Source organism: Triticum aestivum, chromosome 6A, assembly GCF_018294505.1.
Source record: "Triticum aestivum cultivar Chinese Spring chromosome 6A, IWGSC CS RefSeq v2.1, whole genome shotgun sequence".
Classification (NCBI taxonomy): Eukaryota; Viridiplantae; Streptophyta; class Magnoliopsida; order Poales; family Poaceae; genus Triticum; species Triticum aestivum.
In genome coordinates this window covers 255345831-255371472 of record NC_057809.1, presented here as the reverse complement: position 1 = coordinate 255371472, position 25642 = coordinate 255345831, and the positions used below count along the sequence as shown (strand labels likewise).

The following is a 25642-nucleotide window of genomic DNA, read 5'->3' as shown; positions in this document are numbered from 1 at the left end:
TGAGGAAAATATAAATATCAAGGTTATCACTAAACTTGGCGCAAATCTTCTTATTTAGCAAGTGAAGTCCTTTTTACAAACCTCGCAAAGTCATCACCAATTTCAGGGGATGTACTCATACTTTTTGGACGTCCTCTCCGCGCACTTGACGTTGATGCACCATCTGACCTAACATCAAGTAAGACACAATTAATTAGGCCAAAGAGAAGATAATACTGCAGCATTAGCAACAATGTTAACTGCAATATTGTTAATCACTAATAGCTTGTAAATATGAGCTGGCTTCCAAAGTTAAGTACAGATTAACAAAGCATAGAATATATATATAGGGAAAATCCATCCTACCACCCAGTGGTAGTTACCCCACATATGTCATATACTACCATATGGTATTATATATACTACTTTATCATTATAAATATGTTCATATATTATATATAAGATATTTCAAAGTGAATTACATGAAAAAATTGTAAGTTGACCCAAGATTTTTATTATATTTGTGAAATACGTATACATTTGTATGTAAAAAAGAGCATACTCAAAATACGATGCATACTACCTAAAAAGTAGTATATATACTACCTAAACATTCTTATATACTACATACTACACGTACATACTCTCCGATTTGATAGATACTACATACAACATACAAAACTGAAGTGGTGGTAACTACCACTGCTTGTAGATAAAATTTGTCATATATATAATCTTTTATGCCCTAAAGCACGACCCCAATGAACCAAGTACAACTTGATTGCACGCACAACCTTAACATGCTGAAAAAAATCCAGGAACTTATTCTCAAAATAAGAAGGGAGGAAGTCCAAGAAACCAGTCAGCACCAATTCCCACTATTAAACCCAAAAATACAAGGCAATATGCCGATTGAAAGTCAATCGTAAAGGTTAAACAAAGAATCAATTAGAGAAGTCAGATCCACCCAGTTAGCAGTGAGAACCAGCTTTGGGAGGAAGCATGGATCAAACAGAACTACTGTACGCTGAAGGCGCTCGGCGTCACCCTTGATGACACCTGGCGGGGTTGTAGCAGGAGATGTGGCGACCACCGACGATCTCAAGGATAACGATACCGGCGACAGAGATGGGTGGAAAATAAGGATTATTTTCCTCTTAAATATGGTGCCAATGTAATTAAAAAACAACAAGTGACGCTCAAGGAGCTGTTTGCCGAGTTTTGAAACTATAAAATAAAACAAAAACATGACACTCGAGAATTCTTTGGTTCTATTTATCATATTCAAATAACTTGGCCTATTTGAACAATAAAAAATGTTGCTACCTTCATTGTTCAGGCATTTCCTTTAAATCATGGCAATGAGCTATTTAACTATCTTCTTATTTGATGATTAAGACTTAACAAATTAATAAAATAGAAACTTACTGAGGTACCTTGATACAGCTACACCATCTCCGTACTGTCTGTCACCCAAGTTTGAGCGCCCATGTGCTCTGGACAATGGATGGTCTGGACTACAGGAACAAATAAATACATTTTAATCTAAATCCATTCTGAATCTTTAAAGCAGTTACAGATTCTATATATAGCAGAGAAGAATTGATATAAATAATATAGGACAGGAAGATAAAGCAAGCAGAAACAAAACCCTCAAAGAGATATAAATATGGGACAATTAACTCAAATTAGCCATTTCCAGATTGCTGCTTTTCATCTAAAAGCTGACCACAACAAAGGCTGATTTTTAAGCAACTAATATGTCAGAGGCAGGGCAGTATGATGCGGTTGGGGCCATGCGGAGCTCACCATCAGAGTGAGAGGATAATGGTGCTGAGTTAGTTACATGTAGCGTTAACTCAGTTTCACGCCATGATATGCCATGCCGTGTCATGTTATTGCTTTATCCTGAGGGGTCAGACTACACCAAGTCTCAAAGTGGAGGGATCAATATGTTGGGCGACGTCATCCTCCTCCATGTCCGCAGCTGTACCGGCTCGATCGATTCCTGCGCATAGTTCGTCATCGCGCACGAAGCCCACGCCTACACATAGATAGGCGTGTTGTACACACCTTATCATGTCATTGCTCCATGGCTAGTATATATAGCGTCATGTACAGTGTATGTAATCATCATGTGAGTAATACAACATTCTTCTTGGTAATCAGACCGAGAAGCTTTCCCTCTCTTTCGCCATGGCTGACACTACCACGGCCCTCAGCCCTAGCTCCTCGTCGACCTCTGTTGCTACCGATCCTTCAGGATCTCAAGTAGCTGGCCTCAACGACACCGTGATCTCCCCACCCGGCTCCCCTTCCGCGGTGCACGGGCCCTCGCCATTGTGTCGTCGATCACCTAGGTACCCTCCGCCAATTCCCTCTCAACCCTACCCGCCATAACTACCACCCTCTCGATACACTTCAAGATCACTGACTACGTCATGTTCTATGTCAACCTCGCCACCCGCAACTACCCTTCGTCATCTGCAAATCTGGCGTCCAAGAACACGTCGAGGTGGAGTCCAATCCCCTAAAGAAACGCACAATGGCGCAACGAACACCCCAAAATGAATTTGGGGTGTTACTAGAAGCATATGCATCTCATAATCTTTTGCTTGCACATTTAGATCTTAAGGAAGGAATATTTAAATTGATTTTCAAAATAAAAATAAAAAAGAGTGGACGATGACATGACTTCCTCAAATTATAGGGAATGATTCAGATATACCTCATATGCATATTTGGAGTTCTAGTATAATTATTGGAATTATAAAACCCTACACACTATTTTTATGCCATGTGTGTCCACCATAGATTTATATGTCAGCCTTCTTTTCTAGCATTGGCCCTTTCTGTACAATTTTTGCAGCCTTTCTCGGCGTGGTTGTCTTTGTACGACTTATGTAGCCTCCTTTTGCATTGCTGTTGATCTACACCCCTTTCTTTCCCCCGAGCTTCTTGCGCCACCGGTTTCTATTGCTATGATCTTTGCAACATGCTTCTTCTATCCCTTTTTGGCTTGACTCAACATGTTTCTAAAAACTCCATGCTACTATGAACGTGGATTTTGGGATTTCGCTATTTATCTTAGTCTTACACTTTTTCAAATGAAATGCTTTGTGTACGCTTTGCATTTGAGAGAGGGGGTGTTAAGGACTACTTGCGGACGCTCAAGAATCAACTTTCTACTAAGGGTATCGTTAGCAGCGTGGTTGGGAACGAGTAGGCAGGGGTGCGTACGGCGGCCTTATAGTGAAGGTCGTCGTACACTCGACTCAATGATGTTTTTAAATAGGTTTTGTCGCCTCATGGGAGCATGACCAACATCCTATGGAAGGGTCGTCAAGAGTGGTGCCCGCTGCACGGAATACTTGTGTCGCCACGACTCCCAACTAGTCCGCACCTGGTCCCTCGGACTCCAGATCTCGGCCTTCCTAACTCTTAAGAGAGCTAGTAGGGGAGAGTGACCCCCTTCTTGAGTGAGTGATTTACATGCCTATGGAGGGCCTTGTATAGCCTAGGGGTCCTTGACAAATGACCAAGGCTACTAGGTAATTTTCCCTCCTTTGGTCCCATATGCCACTAGTTGGGGTTGGAGGTGGGTTGTAGCCCATTAGGGGAGAACCCCTAAACTACCCATCTTTGACTTTTGGGGATCTTCATTTGACTAGTTGACCATGAAGCCTTGCTTGGAATTTTGTTGGCCAGGGTGGCTTGCTTGGACCCATGATGAGTTACTCTGACTTGTGTTGACTGCCCACATGGCATGTTACATAGGGTAGGGGTGGTGCCTTCAGAAGGGTCAGAGCCATTACTGCAACACTGCAACATTATGTATTGGTCTAGGTGTCTATTAGCCTAGATTTCCTTCCTTGTACTCCAAGTCCATTGTATTGTATATTTACGCCTTGGGCTCTGCAATATAAGACAAGTTGCTCCTCTTAACAAAAACCATCGGATGTATGTAGACATATTTTAGAGTGTAGATTTACTCATTTTGCTCCGTATGTAGTCACTTATTGGAATTTGTAGAAAGACTTATATTTGGTAACGGAGGGAGTAGAATCGATCGGCTAGCTACCATTTAGCCTGCTGTGCGTACTGAGTGTTCTCCAACGACAAATTAATCTACTCCATGGGCGAGCTTTGTTTTAGACGTCCGCTATTCGGAGGAGAGTTATCGTCAGTCAGCGACTCAATAGAAGCATGCAAGATTGCCGGAGAGTGACTTGCACCGCTGGCTCAACCGATGGGGTCGTCTACAGAAAAACAAACTACATGCTACCCCTTGCGGCATGGTGACCAACAGACGAAGGAATCCCTGGCGACAGCGTCAAGAAGAAGATGGCTTGTGAGAGACCAACAAAATTAAAAAAAGGTTAAGCACCTAGCCTGAAATGGCTAATAATGAGAAGATAAATTGCATTACAGTTAATGACGAGGAGTCGAAGGCGCTGCCCTTTTCTCTCGGTTCTGTTTTGAAAAAAGAGGTAAGATACCATGATTTATTAAACTACAGTATTTTTTTCATCCAAACACCTCAAAGTATTTAAAACCATGGTTTTTTTTAGAAACCACGGTATTCCTCAAAAACTGTAAAATTACTTTGTATCCAAAGTTCCAAACGCACCCTAAAAAGACACAAGTGCCCTTGAAAAGATAATTTTGAAGGCAAAATTCATGGGCATATTTGTCTTTTGAGAGCCATTAGGATATTGCTTCTACCAGATATTTGGGCTTTAGGAGGTCGCTCAGACCTCGTCTTTTTCGGCGACAAGGTGACCTGCACTCCTAAACCACCATGGTAAGGCTGCATTTGGCATTGAGATGGATTATGATAATCCAGCTTTTGCTATTTTTTTCTATTTGGCTAACCATCTTTTTTCCTGCTTTCATGGCTACTTACCGCCCAGAATTTATAAGGAAAGTTCAGTACAACATAGTTTAGTGCCAATAAACTAAGTCTAAATCTTAATAATCAAGGAAAAATATGAACAATTTAGTAAAATTTCAATAAACTTTGGAAAATCAAAAAATAATGAGGAAAATAAATTTGGAAACCAGTAATCATAAGCAGAAACGGAAAACATAAAACTGGTATAAATAAAAGGAAATTAAAAGAAGATAAATATCTAGATACATTTGATCTAATTCTTCATATAATTTATAACATTTTCATCTTTCCTAAGTTTATAGTCAAAACAGTGAAATATTAAAAAAAAAACTCATCACTGCAGATAATCCCATGTTTTTGAAGATCCTATCAATCCTGTGATATTCCTATTCCTACGTTCTCGAATTTCTAAAGTTCAGATAGGCCCTTAGAAGTGCTAGATAGATAGAACATGATTATCTCTGTAACAAACAACTGCTAATCTCTGCACGCACAAACCATAGCCTTTAGTTGCTAACATTCTACAGAAGTGTGACCCTCCGCCATCATGTGTAGAACTAAGTTCTGATGGTGAACGAGTCTGAGCAGCTATCATGCATATTAGAGGTAGAAAATAGTAAGATACAGAACTTTGACAGTGCAGAAGATTACTACGGCAAAAGAGATCTCACGCCAGACTAAAAGAACCATGTAATGAACAAATTTACCAGATTGAACCATGTAATGAACAAATTTACCAGATTGGTGACAATAGCTACTGTGTAAACAGAAAAGGGTAAAACTAAGAACCTTGAACTGGCAGTTCTTTGATGTTCATTAGCTTTCCTCCCACGGCGTCCACATAAGGCATTGGCAACATTTGGTTCACTATGTGATGAACTTGTAAACCATGAAATGGAAAAATAAAAAGGTAATTCTGAAACGTGAACACTGAAAAAACAGAGCAAGGATGAAAGAGAATGTAGAAGGATGGAAGAAAATTGTTATATTTATTTGAGGCTTACCATCTCAATTTGCCCTCCATAGAGTTTGAAGTTCGGTGCATGATGTCTCTTAGGGACGGAACTTTAAATGACCTATTGTTTTCATCTTGCTCTTGCCTGAAAAGTGACATAAATTGGCAATAGTGCTTATCAGGAACAATATCAAGGTACTAGAAGGCTACAATTATATAGTTCTAAGACTACAGATTGATGTTTAGAAATATAGATTGTTCCTGGCAAACAAGACAATGATTTTAAGTTTGCACAGGTATTTCTATGCCCAAAGCTGAAGTCAAACAGAGCAGTATCATACTATCATATGTTGCTAATGCAATAATAAGATCCCTGCAAGGGACCAAACATAACCAGAACCAGAAACAGGTATATCAAAAAGGGAATACACAAGCATACCGTTGAGAGCACAAAGGACTATTCGGTTCAAGAGGAGAATCACAAGAATCATAGTCAGCAGAGTCACTCTCTCCAGCAGCAGATATATGGGATGTGATTATAGCATTGGATGAGAATGGAATTAGTTGTCCTGGAAAACGCATTAGATCAACGAGAAACTCCATGGACTTCAGCATAACAACAACAGACATATGTTTGGGTGAGTCATCGTGTTCATGAGATTCTTCATCTGAAATGCCCTGCACATATTAAATAACATAGTAATGTAGGGTTCAGGAATTTCACGAGTGGGAAGAATCCTATTTCAAAGTGCAGACGCACTAACGAGAAGGTAATAGAACTTACCACCAACAGCTTAGAATCTATACCAACAGAGTCAGCAAGGACTTTAAATAAAATTGCTCTGGGCCGACAAGATCCATGTCTTATCTGCCCCAACAATTGAATTCCCTTGTTTTCCATGAAATGAAAATTTTCTTCAGAAGAAGTTCTTGCAGGGCTGAGCTGTGGATTTGGTCGCTTATAGAAGTCACAAACCTGCAATTATCATTAAAAATTATGCTCGCACGGAAATACGTAAATAGTTTCACATCAGTACAGGCCGGAAGAAATGTAACTAAAGGCAGCCTTTTAAAATGTGTAATTAGAACCATATCTGTACAGGCTCGGAAAAACAAGAAAAAACAATCTATACTTCAGAAATGAGTTATTTTATACATCAAGCAGCAACTAGAATCCACGAAACACTTCAAGGAATAAATAGGTCAGTTAAAATGGTTGCAGAACAAGGAAGAGTTTTTGTGATTTATTTACACAGCAATTGATCATAGAGAAATTGCAGCAAACAGTTTTTCTAAAGAAGAAAAGAAGATGGCATCATTGTCCCCCATTGCATAAAGGATCTCAGAGAGAACTTACCAAACCTGCAAGCTTTTTTATCATTGCGGCTGGGTTAGAACTCAATCCTTTTACCAGAGCTACACATAGCTGCCTTATCGCAGATAGCTTTTTATCCTTCTCTAAGTCCACAAGAATTATCTCAGCCTTGAAGCCCTCTATTCCAAGGGAATATAGATCATCAGGAGAAGGAATGGCGTCAAAACACTCCTTCAGTTTCTTATCCTACAAAGTTCAGAATGATAATATAAAATAAATAAAGAAGTACAGAGAGAGTGCTAACAAATTGGTACCTCCAATAAGATCCACTTACCGGTATAATTGAGTAAAATCCATTGGGTATTGGACTCGATAGAGATCCAGTAGACCATAATTCCTGAGAAGCGCAAAATGAATGGTCACCTTTCATACAGTTAAGAGAAGAATCTGCCAAATCCGAATTGTGGTCCTGCTTAGCCAAGGAAATGGATTGGAACTTATGCTCTTCATGTGAGGACAGCCAATTTGCGTCAGTAGAGTGTATATCAGATTGCCCTTCACCATCTGGCAGATCATCCATCTCAAATATATGTTAAAATACAGTATCATTTTACGAATGTCATCATACAGATCAACCAGTCTGCAAAAGAAAAGGTACAACAAATAGATTGAATTAGACGAGTGTTGACTCTTAGTGTGCATAAGCTAAAAAGAGATAGAGTGTTGATTCTTGTATTTGGCCAGTAAAAAAGAAAGAGCAGATACCAATGACACAGCTTCTATTATTTAAACTTCATTGGTTATACACACCCTACTTATGCAGCAAGAGTTGCTGCATTTAGCTAGCAGTGTATATACAGTATGGGCAGTATTTACCACGATATAAGTGATCCTAGTTTTCGCTTAGTGTTAGCTGTAATCCTTGTGCCTTTTGTTTTATTGGCACATTAGCACAGGTCAGCTAGAACTTTCTTAGTCAGTAAGACAGTATATGCAAGTACACAGTGTAGTCAATTTGCCTATTACATGTACTAGCAGATGCCTTTTGCATATATGGGTCGATTGCTAGCAATCGACTTGTCTATGTACTATATTTAGACCTCACAACAACAATACAAGCTCAACCTCCCTTGTTCAGCTCACAGTTACCTGATTCGCAATTCGCTCGGTTCACGATTCAGGATTCGCTTCATCTACCAAATCAGATTTGATGGGGGACACACATCTACGATTCGCGAATCGTAGTTATTGAAGGGGTTCGCGAACCCGGCGATTACGATTCGTCGCCTCTAGCATACAATGTATTTTTCTCTTTATATGGAGGGCTTCATTAGTTCATTGACCATCCATGGCAATCCCATCGATGAACATAGGGTTGTCGAGAAGTTTTTGTGTGTCATCCCTTGGAGGTATGTGTAGATTGCGCCGTCAATCGAGACTATACTCGATACAACGAAGCTCTCAATTGAATAGGTGACAAGCCAGCTCAAGACGGCTTATGATCATTGTGAGTCGTAAACCAAGTTGGAGCAGCCGATCCTATCCAGCAGCAAGGTCTACTTCTCTGAGGAGTAGTGACTCACCCAGATGAAGCAAAGGCAGGACGGAGAGGGAGCTCCAGGCCTCCCAACCAAAGGCGGGAGGGATAGGAAAGCTCCAAGCCTCCTAATTCACATTTACCCATTGGGTACCCCTACCAGATCAACTTACACCACATACAACGGTGACCATTTCATCCTCTTTTGACAACTTTACGTGAAGCGAGGCAGGTCATTTTGATTTTGTCAAGGGTGCTGACTTGAGGTATCCATTCCAACATAAGCTTACTCTTCCCTTGACATTACCTTTGTGAGTCATTCGACCCCTTCACGACAAATTTGAGCCCATCGAGACTAGCTATTTGAGTATTGCTGGGCCTCGTGGCCTTGAGCATCGTAGTGACATCTTGCACACTATTTGGTGCCTCATAGTTAATCCGTGCAATATCTTGTGATAGTTTGTCTTGCATTTTTGGTCAAGTCTCAAAAGAAGTGGCAAAAGGAAGTAAAGTTCAAACAATAAAGATACAGACCTTAAATAAGCAAAAAGGGGAAGAGCAAAAGAGATATATGTGCCAGGTATACCTAATATAGAGATATATCTTGTGATATATAACCAAAAGAGATACTTAATATCTTGCGATAGTTTGTCTTGCATTTTTGGTCAAGTCTCAAAGGAAGTGACAAATGCAAGTAAAGTTAAAACAATAAAATACAAAGCTTATAAGCAAAAAGATTAAGAGCAAAAGAGATATTTGTGCCAGGTATATATAATATAGAGATACATCAAGCATGCAAGTTTGTAAATCTTTGCCGTATCATGAAATCAAGCTAGCGTATTTTTTTGTGTTTGTGTAACAAGAGCTTAGTCTTCGATAAGCCAATCATTCTTACATTTGTGATCAAATTGCATTACATTGAGTTCATTGTGGATATTTACCAATCTTTTCGATATCTTGGTCCACTTAATCCTTGATTTTGTTCCACTGACCTTACCAAGATCCACATATAGCCTTGTTGCGAGTGTGTAGGTGCGCAGACAAGGTTCTTTGCCAACTTATCTCTCATTTCCAACTATCGATCGGGAGGTCCTTTTTACTTTTCAACTTCATCGGAAAGAGGTGTTAGAAATATACCCTAGAGGCAATCATAGCAATGATCATATTTCATTGAATCCATGAATTATTAAATGTTCCTTGAATAATATCATTTGTGTTGATTGGCAAGTATGTGACTTGTTTGTGAAACTCTATACTTGAATGGTTATTCTAAAGTAGTCCCTAGTGGGACTTAATTTGAGAACACATGAATATTCGACTAGCACATGTATTGGTTGATGACCATGTTTCACACTTCATGGACATGGAGATGTCGGACCAACAATGTGAAATGTTATGTGGGGTTGGATAAACCCAACTTGAGACATAGCGTGAATGTTAATTACCTCTTATAATGTGTATGTTATGTCCTTAGATGTGAGACGGTCATATGTACTTGAGATGTGTAGTGACTTGCTTAGGAGTTGCCAAACACTACTTTATAACTGATTAGTTATAAAGTTTGCTTTCTTGTTTATCATGAAGCATACTTCGAGCCATGGCCGGTCGATATGGGATTTGCCCCTCTCTTAGGTGAGAGAGAGATCTCTAGGGTCATCGAGTGATCAGATCCAAAAATGCATGGTTGTGCTACTTGAGGTTAAGAATTAACCTAGCAATGGATTCCAAGTACACAACATTGTGCAGGTTCATTTGATATGATCTTTACGTATGTTTGGGAGTTGGCATATCCTGCTAGGGGCCGCTACCCTAGAGAGCCTCCACCTCAACTGTTGTTCGGAGTTGCAAGCACACCATACTTATGGGCTCCTTGGAGGCGTTGCTGTTGCGACGCTTGTATGATCGCTCAAGGGATCCACAAGGAGGAGACACGATTCAACAGCTCTCCTTCCACTAGGTGACTACGCGTCTACTGCTAATCCCGTTACCTACAACCGCGGCATATTCTTGGGCGTTCATGGTAGAATTTTTTATTTGCGATAACGTAGTGTATCATGTTTCCTGCAAGAGGTAACTTTGGTACAATTCATTTCCTTTTAGCTACTCACATCTTTCGAAGAACCTACCTACAAGTTGGTCCAAGTTAAAGGACATTGTCGATGTTCTGGGATGGATAGCTAATTTGTTCGAAGGGGCGTACGAGTGGCAAATAGGGATGGCTACACAGAACAAACAACGACCTACCTAGGTTTGGGCCCCCCATAGAGAGGTAAAACCCTACTCCTGATGCTAAGATGTATTGCACTGTGTGTCTACCTGTCGGGCCCGTGGGACTAGGGATATCCAGGGCCGCCTGCCTTCGGCCCAGAGCGCGGCGCACGCCAAGGGTTCAACCACTGGCCCACCAGCAAGTGGTACGAGCAAGACCCCTCACGAGGCCCCACGCGAGGCGGTCTCCTGAGGCAGCCTCCCGACGCCCCCTCGCGGGGGCAAGCAGGTCAAGTGCTGCTCAGCCTGTCGCGCGGCCGCGTGCCTTCATGTGGGTGACGCGCACAACGACGAGCGACGCCAGAAGTTGTGCCAGCAGGCGCGGATGAAGAGGATTTCCCCTTTGGTGCTAAGGGAGCAAGGCCGGCCCGCCGGTTCCCAAAGCAATCCCCAAAGGTTGCCTGATCGGTGCAAAAAGACCAAGACGACGGACGCACCAGGACGGAGGTCATCACCGAGCCCACCGGCGCGTCACGAGCGGTGGTTTTGCAGATGAAGACCCCCCTTTTGTCGGGATAGACTGCGCCCTTGTCCTCCTTCAAATTGCTGTTGTGTGGCAACCCTTCCAGGCAATGTTTTCGGGGAAGAGGACCAAGGCATGTATAAAGGAAGGCAGAGTGCCGTTGTAGAGGAGATCGACCATTCTAGCTCTCCAACCCTTGTACTCTTGTCTCCTCCACCATAGCAATCCACAAACCAAGCATGAGTAGGGTTTTACACCGCAAGGTGGCCCAAACCTGGGTAACTGTTGTGTCTCCGGCCTGCCCCCGCTAGCTCCCTCTCGCCGTAGCATCACCGTGGTTAGAAGCAGGAAGGAGTAGGGCGGTAGGAACGAGTGCACCCCAGACTCCGAACCTCTTGGGTCCCAGGAGCCCCGATTTCGACATTTGGTGCACTAGGTAGGGGTGCGCCGCCGTTCTCCCGCTTCGTTTCGCCTCCTCCTTCACCAAGCTTCATGGCTGAAGCTCGCCGCGAGCGCGCTGAGCGCCGGGCAAGGCGCATCGCCAAGACGGCGCTTGTGGGCCACGACAGCCGCCGACACCCTGCTGGAGCCGCAGCAGCTGCCGCCATCGACCCCGCTGCCCACGAGCAGCAAGACTCCTCCATGCACCCCTCCGTGCAACCTGATGGCCGCATCGATACGGCCTCTTCCTCCCACGGCCGACAAACACGCAGGCCATGCTGCTCATGGCGCGCGAGCTGCTACGTTACCGCCCGGGCGACGCCGGCTACGATGCCTGGCTTGGCCGCATCACCGAGCTCGTCAACGCCGCCGGGGCCCTCTCACTCGCTCCGCCCTCCGCCATCTCGCGCTGGGGACGTGGCCCACAGTGCGCCTCCGCCACCTACCCTGCGCAGCGACCTCACCGAACCCCGACGCGACGCGCGTCCACGCAAGCCACCTGCGGAGCGCCCCCGCCGGCCCGAAATGAGGACAGTTGCCAAATCGTCCACCGTGCGCCGCCTAATGCGCATGTGTTCCTCGAGCAACAGCGTCAGCGCCAAGACCGGATCGTCCAAGAAGCCGCAGCGGCCGGGCGCCAGAACCGCGCAGCCCTCGTGCGCGGTGTTCCATCAAACAGCATGGGCTACCGGGCTTTCACCCACGAGCTGCGCCGGGTGGTCTGCCCGTTAAGTTCAAGCCAGAGCTGCCCCCACGTTACGACGGCGTCCCAGACCCCACGGAGTTTCTCCAGCTCTACGCGTTGGGTATCGAGGCTGCGAACGGCGACGACAAGGTCATGGCAAACTAATTCCCCATGGCCCTCAAGGACGTCACGCGCCCCCGGCTCATGAACCTGCCCGATGAGTCGATCTCTTCACCGACGTCATGGACGTCAAGATGCGCAAGAAGCTCGCCATCAACGACGATCTGGCCGAAGGTCGCCTCTTCATCCACAACGGCCCCGACATCGCGCTCGACGACAACAAGACCAAGGGCAAGGAGGTGAAGCGCAAGGACCTGCCGTGTTAGCAACGGGGCCTGAGCAGAAGCGCGGCCGCGACTGCGACGAGCCCAGAAGGACAACCGCCCGTTCTGCGTCTACCACAATGTGCGCACCCACAACACTGAAGACTGCCAGGAGCTCAAGTCACTCCGCGACGAGCGCTTGGGCCGTCGTGGGGATCGCAATGATCGCGGCCCCGGCCGTGGGGGAGGCCGTAGCGGCGGCCAATGGGACAGCCGCGACGGCAACCAGCGCTAGGCCTGGCGCGATCAGCCTCGTGAGGCGCACCCTCAGGCCAATGCTGCCCTTTCGCCACTATCGCCGCCACCCAGAAGTAACATCAACCAGCATGACGAGGGGGCTGGGGGCCTCGCGCGGTAGTCTGCATCCTTGGTGGAGCTTAGGCCCTCGCGTCCAACCACGTCTTCAAACAGTTCTCTCGCGAGGTGAACGCCGCACTCCCGAGCCCTGAGACCGCGCGGCCCCTCAAGTGGTCGCAATATGCCATCACCTTCGACTCCAAGGACCACCTCAGGTGCACGGCCGCTGCCGGCGCGCTCTCCATGTTGTGCACCCCCATCATCGGCAACATCACGGTCACCAAGACCCTCATCAACGGAGACGCCGACCTCAATGTGATCTCCATCGAGACCTTTGAAACGCTCCAAGTGCCCTACGACCAGTTGGCCCCGACCCGTCCCTTCTCCGGGGTGACCGATGGGTCAATCATTCCTCTAGGGCAAGTGCGCCTCCCAGTGACCTTCGACACCCGCCATAACTACCACACCGAGCTCATCGACTTCGACATGGCGCATTGGTCTGCCTTACAACGCAATCCTGGGGTATCCGGCACTCGCCAAATTTATGGCGGCAACCCACCACGGCTACAACGTCCTCAAGATGTCTGGCTGCAGCGACGTCATCGCCATCGCATGCGACGAGAAGGACGCGGTCTGCTCCCTCAAGCACGCCTACAGGGCCGCCACGACCACACTTGGATGGCGAGGATGCCGTCGGCCGGGCCTCCTGAGGCCGCTCCCGCAAGGAAGAAGCAGCTGCTCTCTCAAGCCCGCCGCAAGGCATCGGCTGACGGCAATGGCCCAGGCCCTGCCCTCACAGTCGGCGCCTGCTTCCCTCCCAAATAGGAAGGCGCACTCGACACCTCCCTTCAGGCAGGCTCGGGTGTTTTCATCAGGAAGGCATCAGACTAGTCCGGTGTGCCGAGGGAGGTGATCGAGCACCACCTAGCGGGGTGCCCCAGCGCGTGCCCCGCCAAGCAAGGAATACGACGCCAAGCGCTAGAGAAGCAAGAGTTCATCGCCCGGAAAATATCCAAGCTACAGGAAGCTCGAGCCATCCGTGGGGAGCGCCGCCTCGAGCGGCCCGTCAACCCGGTCATCGTCCCCGAGAAGGGCGGCAAGGCACGCATATGCATCAACCTCGCAAGCCTCAACAGGGCTTGCTCTCAAGACCTCTTCTGGTCGTCACGCGTTGGCCGGAGCACGGGCCTCACCACCAACTACACCCGCATGCCCTTCGGTCTGATGAACGCCAGCGCCACCTTCTAAAGGCTGGCGCGGCTCACTTAGAACCTCGCGAGCCTTCTGGCCCTCGCGAGCCCCCTGGGCGTTGGGAGCCTCCCGGCCTCTGAGCAACGGACCCCCGTGGCACACTTCGTCAAGCAGCTCGACGCTCCTACAGCGACATGTCGCCAGGTGATTTTTTGGTTGATCAAATTGAGGGCTCCCCACGGGCTGGATCATCCTCAAGCTGGCTAGGGTCCGTCCCCGTAGCAGCATCACTTTCTGGTTGTGTGACGAATCTTAATTATGCGGTGCCACCTTGAGAGCGCCACGCGCTCGCGACTACCCTCCTGACCATCTCACAAGCGGGTGCTACTGGCACGGCGTCTGTGCTTGGGTCCGTCTCTGCAGCGTAGATAAATCCAAGAGATCGAGCTCTGGCTTGCGGGCCTGCCCCTGCACACGCCACCTCACCAAGGTCCTTGGTGCCTTGTCTCCTCACGGAACAGCCATGAGTGAGTTGGCGAGTGCGCATCGCTCCCCATACCCCAAAATTTGTCAACATGCAGCCACCTCAAGTGTCGATTGTTCGAGGATCACGCAAGCGGCACCCCGTGCACCAGAAAGCGACAACTTGCAAAGCCCCAGGGAGACAAAGCCTCGAGGAGTGCACCTCGAGCGGCCGCGTTCACGGGTCGTGGCTCTGTCGGCACTACCCTTCGCAAAAGCTAAGTCTAACCACCTCATGAGGTGCAACTATCATCCCTAGAATTCCCTCTTCTCGCGACCTTGGCGGAGCCTGTCGCCTCTTTTTCACGCGAGCCGCTTGCACATGAAAAAGGAGGGTTTGATATACCTGCGGGGGCGGGAAGAGCTGACGTCGACTGGATTCGGAAACCCGTTGTCGCGCACGCTCGTCGAGTGCTCGCTGGAGGTTCTCTAGTCAAGTGCGCTCGACCAAGTTTGGCAGGCGCGTCCTCCAAGGCGCGAGCCTCGAGGGTTTCTCCAATGATAGGAGTGTGCAGTGCATCCACGTTCCGGCGGCGAAGTTCTTCTTTCTGCAGCGACATGAGAGGCTCGGGAAGATACTACTCATGGAGACGCGACGGGTCGCCTCCACCTGCGCCTCTGTTGGTGCGGGGAAAACCGGGAGGACTGGGCGGTCCATCAACCATCAGAACCTCCGCCGCTGGATCGCTGCTATCGCACTCGGATGCGGTCTCTGCGGAGCCAGTCGAACAGGCCGTAGAGGGATTCGTCGGGCTCGATCGCCGCGACTTGGGGGGTGGCCGACTGACGTGCCACCGCGTGCCTCACCCACCGCTGAAGTCTCGACCGTCCGAAGCGCTTGCGCCGGTGGGACACGGGAAGGGAGGACAACACATGAGCCGACCAGTAGGGGGTCGACGGTTGCGGCAGGAGAATGCCGCGGACGCACGCGCTAAAGTGCGTTGCCCCGCGAGCAGGGAGTGCGTCCACGTCAAGCGGAGCCTCCTGGAGCCAAGCAGAGTCGTCGACGATGAACGTGAGCGCGCCGAGACGGATCTCGCGGCCCTTCACCGAAACTCTGCCGAAAACCATGATGATTCGGGTCGGAAAAGGTCGCAACTCCTCCAACAAACGCTAAAACACCGGCCCCACGATGGGCGCCAACTGTCGTGGTTCTAAATCTGACAGTGATGTAGGGGGGTAAGTATGGAGAGGCAAGATCTTAGTTGTGGAGAAGTTGTAAGCACGCAAGGTTTACGAGTTCGGGCCCTTCTCGGAGGAAGTAATAGCCTTACGTCTCGGAGCCCGAAGGCGGTCGACTGGATTATGTGAGTATGAGTTACAGAGATGCGAACCCTTGTCTCGGAGGAGGGGGTGGCTTATATAGAGTGCGCCAGGACCCCGGCCAGCCCACGTTACAAAGGGTTCAATGTACATTAAGACGGGACGTTACTGGTAACGCTGGTAATAAAGTGCTATGATGACCATAAAAGCTATTTAATGACCGACCATTAGCGTGCGGAGTGATTTTAGGTCTCCTGGCCGTCGAGTGGTTGGATCTTGGTCGAGTGATTGCTTCTTGGTCGAGTGTCTTCAAGTCTGTCGAGTGGAACACCTTCAAGTCGATTGAAAGGTGATTTCTTCTAGAGATGTCCTTGGGTAGGGCAGTTAGGACAGGTCCATAACCCTACCCTAGGTACATAGCTTCATCACCAAGTTTGAGGTAGCGAATAATACTTGGTTCCTGAGTAAATCGAGGGCAGCTAGTGTCCCTCTGGGGAATATCCTCCTGCTCCTTTCAGGACGGAACCAAGGCCACCGTACTTTGGTGCCTGGGTGGTTTGGCATCCGTCTAGTGACATATTGAAGGTGCACCACAGTAGCCCTTCACTCTCGCGAGTGGTTTGGACCACAAAGGCAGCCCATTGTTGGCAGTATAAGAGTCCCAATTAACTCGGTTCTCGGCCGAAAGCCTGGTGAAGGCGTACTATGGTTGGACCAGCCGAGGCACATCACGACAAGCGTGGAGTCCACTAAGTAGTGGAGCGAATAGTCGTCGCTCCTTTGGTCTTCAGTCAAACAATTGCTTGGGAACAAGAGATTCACATGATCGCCCCTTCAGTTGATTTGGCGCGAAAAACTAAGTAGTGGAGGAGTGGTAATCAATGTGGTGTTTCTGCCCTGAGCACGAAACTCGAGGGGTTACGCATGACGTGGGGCGTCATACCACCTCCTTGGCGATAGTGGGGGAGCCAATGCATGGCACATGATGGGGTTGCACCGCCTGGGCTCATACCCCTAAGATAAGAAGGTGGGGTGAAAGTGTGTTTGTACCCTGTCACCTTCCAAATCCTTCCTTGAGCTTCCTTACGCTCCTCGCGTAGTGTTATTTCTCACATCTTGCCTCACTACACGCTCGAGCTTCTGTACACCGCGCTCACTTGTGCCGCCGCGGCACCTTTCGCCTGCCACGCCCGGATCCAATTCCAAAGATTCAGATCCACGCCGTTTCGACAGCGGGTCACTTGCGGCGACTGTGATTCACAGCAAAGTCATTGTCGACCACCTCTTCTTCGAAATCCGGTCAAAATCATCATGTGTGTAATCAAGAAATCCAGTTTTTTAGGGATATTAGGGAATTCAATTGATAGAGAGAGCCATGACCAGCTTGTAGGTCTCTCATCTATATATGTCACACGAGACCTATCCACGCAGTGAGTGTAGTCAGTCGCTACATGCATGATCCAAGAAGCAGGCACTTAGCGGCAACACACCAAATTTTGTGCTATCTAAAATAGTCCTCAAAGAGATCTATGGTTCAATGCCAATGGGCACTTGAACGTAGAGGGCTATTGCGAAGCTGATTGGGCTACTTGCCTTGGTAGATAGAAGGTCAACATCTCACTTTTGTGTCTTTGTTGGAGGAAACTTGGTATCTTGGAGGAGCAAGAAGCAGCAGGTGGTCCCCCGAATCAACCGCAAAAGCAAAAGTATAGAGCAACATGTAAGTGTTTGAGTGGGATGCTATGGATGAAAGGCCTCCTATCCGATTCGAGTTTATTAAAGAGAGGGACGCTAAATCTCTGGTTCGATAATAAGTCAGCCATTAATATTGCAAACATCCAGTTCAGCATGTGGAAACAGATCAATTCTTCATCAAAGAGAGGCTCCATGAGGTACCTTGAAGTAAGCCATGTAACCTCTGGAGAACAAATAGCAGATTGTTCGACAAGCAGATTTCCAGAAAATTCCACCCCCCCCCCCCCCCCCCCCCCGCCCCCCCAAAAAAAATCTACATGCTCTTCCATGTGCTACTTTCAGAACAGGCAGGGGGATCTCAACATAGATATATGAGTTTGCCGTGGTAGTTTTGCGACATTTTTTTGTTTTTAGGAGATCCATGCTGTGGAGGTCACAGTAACCAGATGTAAATATATATGTGACCAAATCAGACCGACAGCAACATGTTTGGTGTGGTTCAATAGCCAGCACAGTGCAGTTTACCACCAAAAGTTGAAAAGCAAGAAATCCAACTCCACCCAGTAATCCACGTAACTACTCTAGTACTGGATGAGGTACTATACTATCAATATGGCAGGTTATAGGGAAGGGAAGCATGGCTCTTTTCAAATAAGTCAAACAAAAACTTATACAACAGCCCAAAAAAATCACCAATTTCCAAACGGGTCAGTAGATTGGCGACATTCACTTCGCCCACCACAACGCTCGGCCATAACCAGCGAAATGCCTAATCCATATTCGGGTGTCAGTCTCTTTCAGCACGCAGTCTAAACCCCCTTTCTTGATCAAACACCACAACCTCGTTTGACCATTGAGCGTCCGCAGCCTCACACGCATTCACAATGGTGTGGCACAATCTATCAGCCAACCAAGGCAGACGAACTCTATCTCTCTCCCATCCAACTCCACCTAAAACTCTCGCGGCGTTGACCAACGCAGCGAGGTCAACGCCGGGAGCAGCATTACCACCATTCACGTACCCTCCGCAGCCCCCTCCGCTCCGCCACCAAGTCGCGACCCACTCACAACGACGAATGCCCCGAATGCCGCACCGACGCATCAACAGATCCCCTTCGTGCAAGGAACAAACAGCGGTCGCATTCGGCAGGACGAGACGGGAGTGGAGGGAGGGGAGTAGGCATACCTGGGGACGCGGCGGGGAGAGGAGAGCCTCGCCCGCGGGATTCCGGCGGCCTCGCGAGCCCAAGTCCCGCGTGAAGTAGCGCGCGCGGGGGACGACGTCGTTCGGTGGTGGTGGGAGAGAGGAAAAGGGGATCTTGTGACGTGATTAGTAGTGCAGCTGAGGGTGGGTGGGTTGGGGTGGGGGCGGGGAGGAAGAGAAGGTATTAGAGCACATCTCTTTTTTTTTTTTGAGGAATATTAGAGCACATCTTTATCTTTCTTTACCTAGTAGGAGTACTTCGAGTGATACTAACGTGAAAGGCGTCGTATCAAGTATATCCGGGATGGCTCGTGCATCCCTGTATCCCTCCTCGGCCAGCCGATGAAGGTCAAGGGATGTGCTAGACAGAACCAAGCCATTCACGTTGCCTTCCGCGTCGCTATGAATAGTGCGGTGAAGACGTTGAACATATAAAGATCAATAGTGCGGCGAAGGCGAGCAGCGAAAGACAGCGAAAGAAAAAAGGAAACCGAGCCCGCGTCCTCAACCCTAGCCGCCGCCTCCTCCTCATTCTCCCACCTCAGTCGCCTCCCCCCTCCCCCTCCTCCCGCATCCCTCTTCCATCCGTACCTGACAGCGGCGCGCCTCCACCCGCTTCCGCCTCAGCCCCGCACACCGCCGGCCGCAGCAGTGGTTCCTGATCTGAGCCGTCTTCAGTGCGTGGAGCGAAGGAGGTCGGCTCCCTCCTTCTCCACGGTCGCGCGGCGGGAGAGGACTCAGCCCCGGTGTGGTTCTGCTCCAAGATCAGCGACGGGGGACGCTCGGCCACCGTTCTCTTCTCCGCCGTGGCTGCCGAGGCTGGCAAGGAGGTGTCCGGCATTCTCGAGATCGCCGCCCATTCTCTCGAGCTCAAAGGTTCGACCTTGATCACTTTCCCCCAACTTTTCTTGTTTCTTTTTCTCTCCGCCACTGCAACCTGCTCGATCCCCTTTTCCTATTTCTGGAAAAACATCTAAGATTTGGGCGTAAAGCTGGTGCGAGACATGAGTGGATTTCACAGATCTCCATCAGTGAAAGGCCATGTGTCATTAGATGGATTTGGTTTGGATACACTACTCAATACTCATGGTGGTATGGAATTTTAGATGGTACTGTTCTTTGTTTAGGGCTCGCATGTGCCTGTGGAGATCAGGCAGAGCATAATCTCTTAAAAAAGTGGCTTTGAATATTCTCGGCTGATGAAATATCCGCACACGGAACTTGTTATCACTCATTTCTAACTTTGCAGTCATGCCCTGGCCCAATTTTTTTAGCCCCTTTGATGCTACCACTTGTGGTTCTTGATTGCCAAGGTGGCCCTTTTGGGGCGCAAATGACATAAGGCTCACCATGAATCTACCCTTTTCAATTCTGGTAGAACTTATAACAACACACTATGAGGAATGGCTTTTGATTGATATATCCATACACTTCGGAGTACAGACTACAGATTAGGTGTTGGTACTAATTGGTTATGTATCTGGTGTTGTCTTTGGTTGATGGTATTGCCATTGATATTTCTACCTTGGTGCATAGAACTTGTCGAAGATAATCCATGCGATTGCATTGCTTCGATCTCCATTGTCTGTGTCGTCCTCGTCCTATACGAGCGAGCTGGGACCTTGAGATAAATATAGTTACTGTCGAAACCACTCTGGTAAAAAAGATTGTTATGTGTCCGTTCTCAGATTGTATGCCAAATTGCCAACAACATCTTATTACCCTGGTGTGAGCCTTCATCGTCAGTGCCAATATAGTTTTATTTTATGTGTGTGGCTGGGCTTGCAATATTCAGTTACACTGCAAGAACTTCGACAGAGGTATAGTGCTCACGGACAACGGTCTTCAGAGCTGCCGCATCAGTGTTCACCACCTGCTCAGACTCAGCAGTGTCTCTTCTTATTTTCTTTGTTCGCAATTTCTTTTTTGCGCGCAACTTCCTGTAGATTACCACCCGCACCACTTGCTCTGTCATTTGGTTTGGGAAGTGATGTTGCCATTGGTATTGTCTGTTTTGCAGGTTAACTTCGTGACTTACAGGCGCTGTTAAACAACATGAAGTGGCGACCTTCTCGCTGGTGAGTAATTTGGTAAAATTTCATGTTGTTTGTATGATCTGAAATAGTTCCCTCGCTATAAGCTTATGTTTTCTTTTAGATTGTTCATGCCCCTTGTAGAGTAGGAGAGGACAAACCAGTCAGGCAGAGCTATCATACATGAATAATAATCTTTAAAAACGTGAATATAGGTTCAGTCAGGCAGAGCTATCATACAACAATAACAAAAATATAGGATGAAGGGGTTGCTACGCACAACCGATGGCTCCACGTCGCTATGAATAGTGCAGAGGGCAAACCGGCTATAGAAGGTCTCCTGCTCGCGTTTTGATCTAGGGCCGTTTGATTGAGTTACTGCTCATAGGTTTAATTGTTTGTTGGCTGTACAGCCATTCGTTTTTTTTTCACACGCATGCTGGTTGTTGCAGTGCATGACCGATGGGACCACTCGTTTGTAGAGCTGCCGTTCAGTGCGCGTCGTGCGCTCGCGTCCGCGTCACCAAGTGGGGCGAACTGCGCCAGTTGCTGGTTGGCTGGTTCCTTACGCGCAAGGCGATTGGCTGGCCGTCGTGGGTGGGGATTGGGGCGTCGCATGGTCTATGCTGGAGTTGTTCACATATAACAAGTTCACTATTTGTTTCATTGGTCAATTGTATAATCTGTGGTCGTATTAAGTTGAACTATGCTCCTTTATTGGTATTTGGAGACAAGATACTGGCAGTTTTTACGTTACCAGACTGTTTATTAGTTATCTGTAGTTTTGTAACACTCTCCATTGTCTTTTTTTTGCGGTAAACACTCTCCATTGTCATTGGTAGTTCAGATTCTTCAGGAAGAATGGGTCTTGTATTTATATTATTCAATTGTGCAATAATCAATAGATAACAAAAGATAGATACTTAAGAAGTTTACAGATTTGAGCATGAAAGTTTCACCTTGGTGAGTGTGGTATTGAATCATAACTCTAATTGTTGTTTAGTTTATTCTAGGTTACTAGTATAGAGTATAAACACTTGCAGAGTTTAACTGGTAAAGTAGCAAAATAGTATTTTGTACTTGGTTTGTACTCCGTACTTCATAGCTTTATCATACCCAGTTGCTCCCTTCGCCATCTATTTTTTCACGGGGACAAATAATTTGGTAGCCGAGCAATGAGCAATGTTTGCCTCTGTTTTTCCACTAATATAATTGGCAATTATGTATGGATTTTTTGTATTTTGGAACAATTTCGCCCAAATATACGATGTTGAGTAAATTGTTTTGCCCATGTATACAATGTATGGGAAAACTTCAACTGTACAAAGTAGTATTGTGTTGAGATTTAGGAAAATTGCTAATTTATATTAGTAATTGTGTAATCATGTGCTGTGAACTTTCTCAAATAATAAACATATATGTAGAAATTGGGTCGTTGCTTGAATACTTGGTTTGTTCTTGCTATTTGTGTCAGGGCGCAATGTGTCATCTAAGTCATTCTACTATCTGTAAACCAATTTAAGTCATTCTACAATACACATTGCATTATGGTTCCATATACATCTCCCTACTTACTCACTACTAACATCTATTCTAACTGGCTTCTTGCGCCATTGGCGCAACCGGTGTTGGGGAACGTAGTAATTTAAAAAAAAATTCTACGCACACACAAGATCATGGTGATGCATAGCAACGAGAGGGAAGAGTGTGATCTACGTACCCTTGTAGATCGAAAACGGAAGCGTTTGGTTGATGTAGTCGTACGTCTCCACGACCCGACCGATCAAGCACCGAAACTACGGCACCTCCGAGTTCTACCACACGTTCAGCTCGATGACGATCCCCGGACTCCGATCCAGCAAAGTGTCGGGGAAGAGTTCCGTCAGCACGACGGCGTGGTGACGATCTTGATGCACTAACGTCGCAGGGCTTCGCCTAAGCACCGCTACGATATTATCGAGGACTTATGGTGGAAGGGGGCACCGCACACGGCTAAGAATATGATCACGTGGATCAACTTATGTGTCTAGGGGTGCCCCCTGCCCCCGTATATAAAGGAGCAAGGGGAGGAGGCCGGTCGGCCCTATAGGCGCGCCAAGGAGGAGTCCTCCTCCTAGTAGGAGTAGGACTCCTACTAGGAGTAGGACTCCTACTAGGAGGGGGAAAGAAGTGGGGAGGGAGAGGGAAAGGGGGGCGCCGCCCCCCCTCTCCTAGTCCAATTCGGACCAGGGGGGAGGAGGCGCGCGGCCCACCTTTGGCTGCCCCTCTCTCTCTCCACTAAGGCCCATATGGCCCATTACTTCTCCCGGGGGGTTCCGGTAACCCTCCGGCTCTCCGGTTTTCTCCGAAATCACCCGGAACACTTCCGATGTCCGAATATAGCCGTCCAATATATCAATCTTTATGTCTCGACCATTTCGAGACTCCTCGTCATGTTCGTGATCACATCCGGGACTCCGAACTAACTTTGGTACATCAAAACTCATAAACTCATAATATAACTGTCATCGAAACCTTAAGCGTGCGGACCCTACGGGTTCGAGAACAATGTAGACATGACCGAGACACGTCTCCGGTCAATAACCAATAGCGGAAGCTGGATGCTCATATTGGCTCCTACATATTCTACGAAGATCTTTATCGGTCAGACCGCATAACAACATACGTTGTTCCCTTTGTCATCGGAAAGTCTCTTTACTCGTTCTGTAATACATCATCTCGCAACTAACTCATTAGTTGCAATGCTTGCAAGGCTTTATGTGATGTGCATTACCGAGAGGGCCCAGCGATACCTCTCCGACAATCGGAGTGACAAATCCTAATCTCGAAATACGCCAACCCAACATGTACCTTTGGAGACACCTGTAGAGCACCTTTATAATCACCCATTTACGTTGTGACGTTTGGTAGCACACAAAGTGTTCCTCCGGCAAACGGGAGTTGCATAATCTCATAGTCATAGGAACATGTATAAGTCATGAAGAAAGCAATAGCAACATACTAAATGATCGGGTGCTAAGCTAATGGAATGGGTCATGTCAATCAGATCATTCACCTAATGATGCGATCCCGTTAATCAAATAACAACTCTTTGTTCATGGTTAGGAAACATAACCATCTTTGATTAACGAGCTAGTCAAGTAGAGGCATACTAGTGACACTCTGTTTGTCTATGTATTCACACATGTATTATGTTTCCGGTTAATATAATTCTAGCATGAATAATAAACATTCATCATGATATAAGGAAATAAATAATAACTTTATTATTGCCTCTAGGGCATATTTCCTTCAACCGGGTCATCTAGTGGAACATATAAATGATGCTACACTACCCGCTCACCTGGAGGCATCGCGTCGCGCGGCCGATCTCACTCACACGATCTGCCTTGCTGGCGTCTTTTCACCGCGTTGTCAAAAATCCCGTGGTTAGTTTCTATACACATTACACTTTCGTGCTACAGCAGATGACGGGTGGGCCTCCTTCCCTCACGGGCCTAGCTTGCCGGTGTCTGTCCCGTGTGTGCGTCGCGTGTGTCTTCTGTGAAAAAATGGAACATATAAATGACGTTGCACTACCCGCTCACCTCGAGGCATCGCGTCGCGCGGCCGATTTCCCTCGCACGATCTGCCTCGCTGGCGTCTTTTCACCGCGCTGTCAAAAATCCCGTGGTTAGTTTCCCTAGACGTCACACTTTCGTGCTACAGCGGATGACTTGTGAGCCTCCTTCCCTCACGGGCCCAGCTTCCCGGTGTCTATCACGTGTGCGTCGCGTGTGTCTTCTGTGGAAATATTATTGACCGCAACGATCATGGGCGATGTGGGTTTGGTCGACCCCCGCAGCCGCCCCATTCATTGTCCTTCATCCTACCCTGCTCCAATCCCCTTCGCTTCCATATGTCGTCTCCGCACACCCTTCTCCTCCAGCGACCCCTTCCCGTCGCCCCCATCTCCCCCCGCCCTTGCTATGGCGTCGCAACCCTAGGCCCTCCTTGACCGTGACACCCACCCTCAAGATCCGCTCGACCGCGCGCACGCGGCTGGCTCTCGAGGATGACCTCGATGGTCAGACAAGGGAGGACGAGGAGTGGTGGGATGGATCTGTTGTAAAGGTGAGAGGTCGGAGACAAAAGGGGATCGCGAAACATGGCTCCGAGGTTGGACCACTGACGAGAAGGAGGTGCTGAAGGCGGGGAGCTCAAGTTGGAGGTCGTGAGATCCCTCTCCCCATCTCTCATTCTCTCAGTTTCTTCCTCCCCAAACTCTCAACCCCTACCTGCCCTTCGCCTCTTCCTCCTTGTCGTCGCTCAACAGGAGGCGGCTCGTGTGGCCGTGAAGCAGACCGGTCCTATAGCGCCCAAGATGCGATTCTATCCCAATCACATGATGAACTCATGATTGGGGCACAACCGCATTTCGAGCGCATAGCAAGGTGGATATCATTGCAACATACCATGTACTGAATAGATGAGAATACAAGATAAAGGCTTACACTTGCCACTAGTTACAACATTCA

General features: G+C 47.7%; 1 protein-coding gene and 1 long non-coding RNA gene across 10 annotated transcripts in view; one reads left to right on the top strand and one right to left on the bottom strand.

Moving 5' to 3' along the window:
* LOC123127392 (serine/threonine-protein kinase EDR1) overlaps positions 1-19251 on the bottom strand; it is a 35815-nt gene extending 16564 nt beyond the window's left edge. For 5 of the 9 annotated variants that reach the window (XM_044547074.1, XM_044547079.1, XM_044547076.1 and 2 more), the window contains exons 1-9: positions 19075-19251; positions 7478-7783; positions 7186-7389; positions 6613-6804; positions 6268-6506; positions 5878-5973; positions 5663-5752; positions 1408-1496; positions 82-163 (exon numbers count right to left, since the gene is read on the bottom strand). In XM_044547074.1, the coding sequence (XP_044403009.1) occupies positions 82-163; positions 1408-1496; positions 5663-5752; positions 5878-5973; positions 6268-6506; positions 6613-6804; positions 7186-7389; positions 7478-7723 (1238 nt within the window). In that variant the 5' untranslated portion in view covers positions 7724-7783; positions 19075-19251. Of the gene's footprint in view, positions 1-81; positions 169-1407; positions 1497-5662; positions 5753-5877; positions 5974-6267; positions 6507-6612; positions 6805-7185; positions 7390-7477; positions 7784-19074 lie in introns of all 9 variants that reach the window. The other 4 variants (XM_044547075.1, XM_044547080.1, XM_044547081.1 and 1 more) reach the window with 3 other exon arrangements.
* A 134-nt stretch (positions 19252-19385) lies between these two features.
* On the top strand, positions 19386-22060 carry LOC123127394 (uncharacterized). Its single transcript, XR_006462446.1, has 3 exons — positions 19386-19968; positions 21113-21170; positions 21578-22060. It is a non-coding gene; the product is annotated as an uncharacterized lncRNA (long non-coding RNA).
* The last annotated feature ends 3582 nt before the right edge of the window (positions 22061-25642 follow it).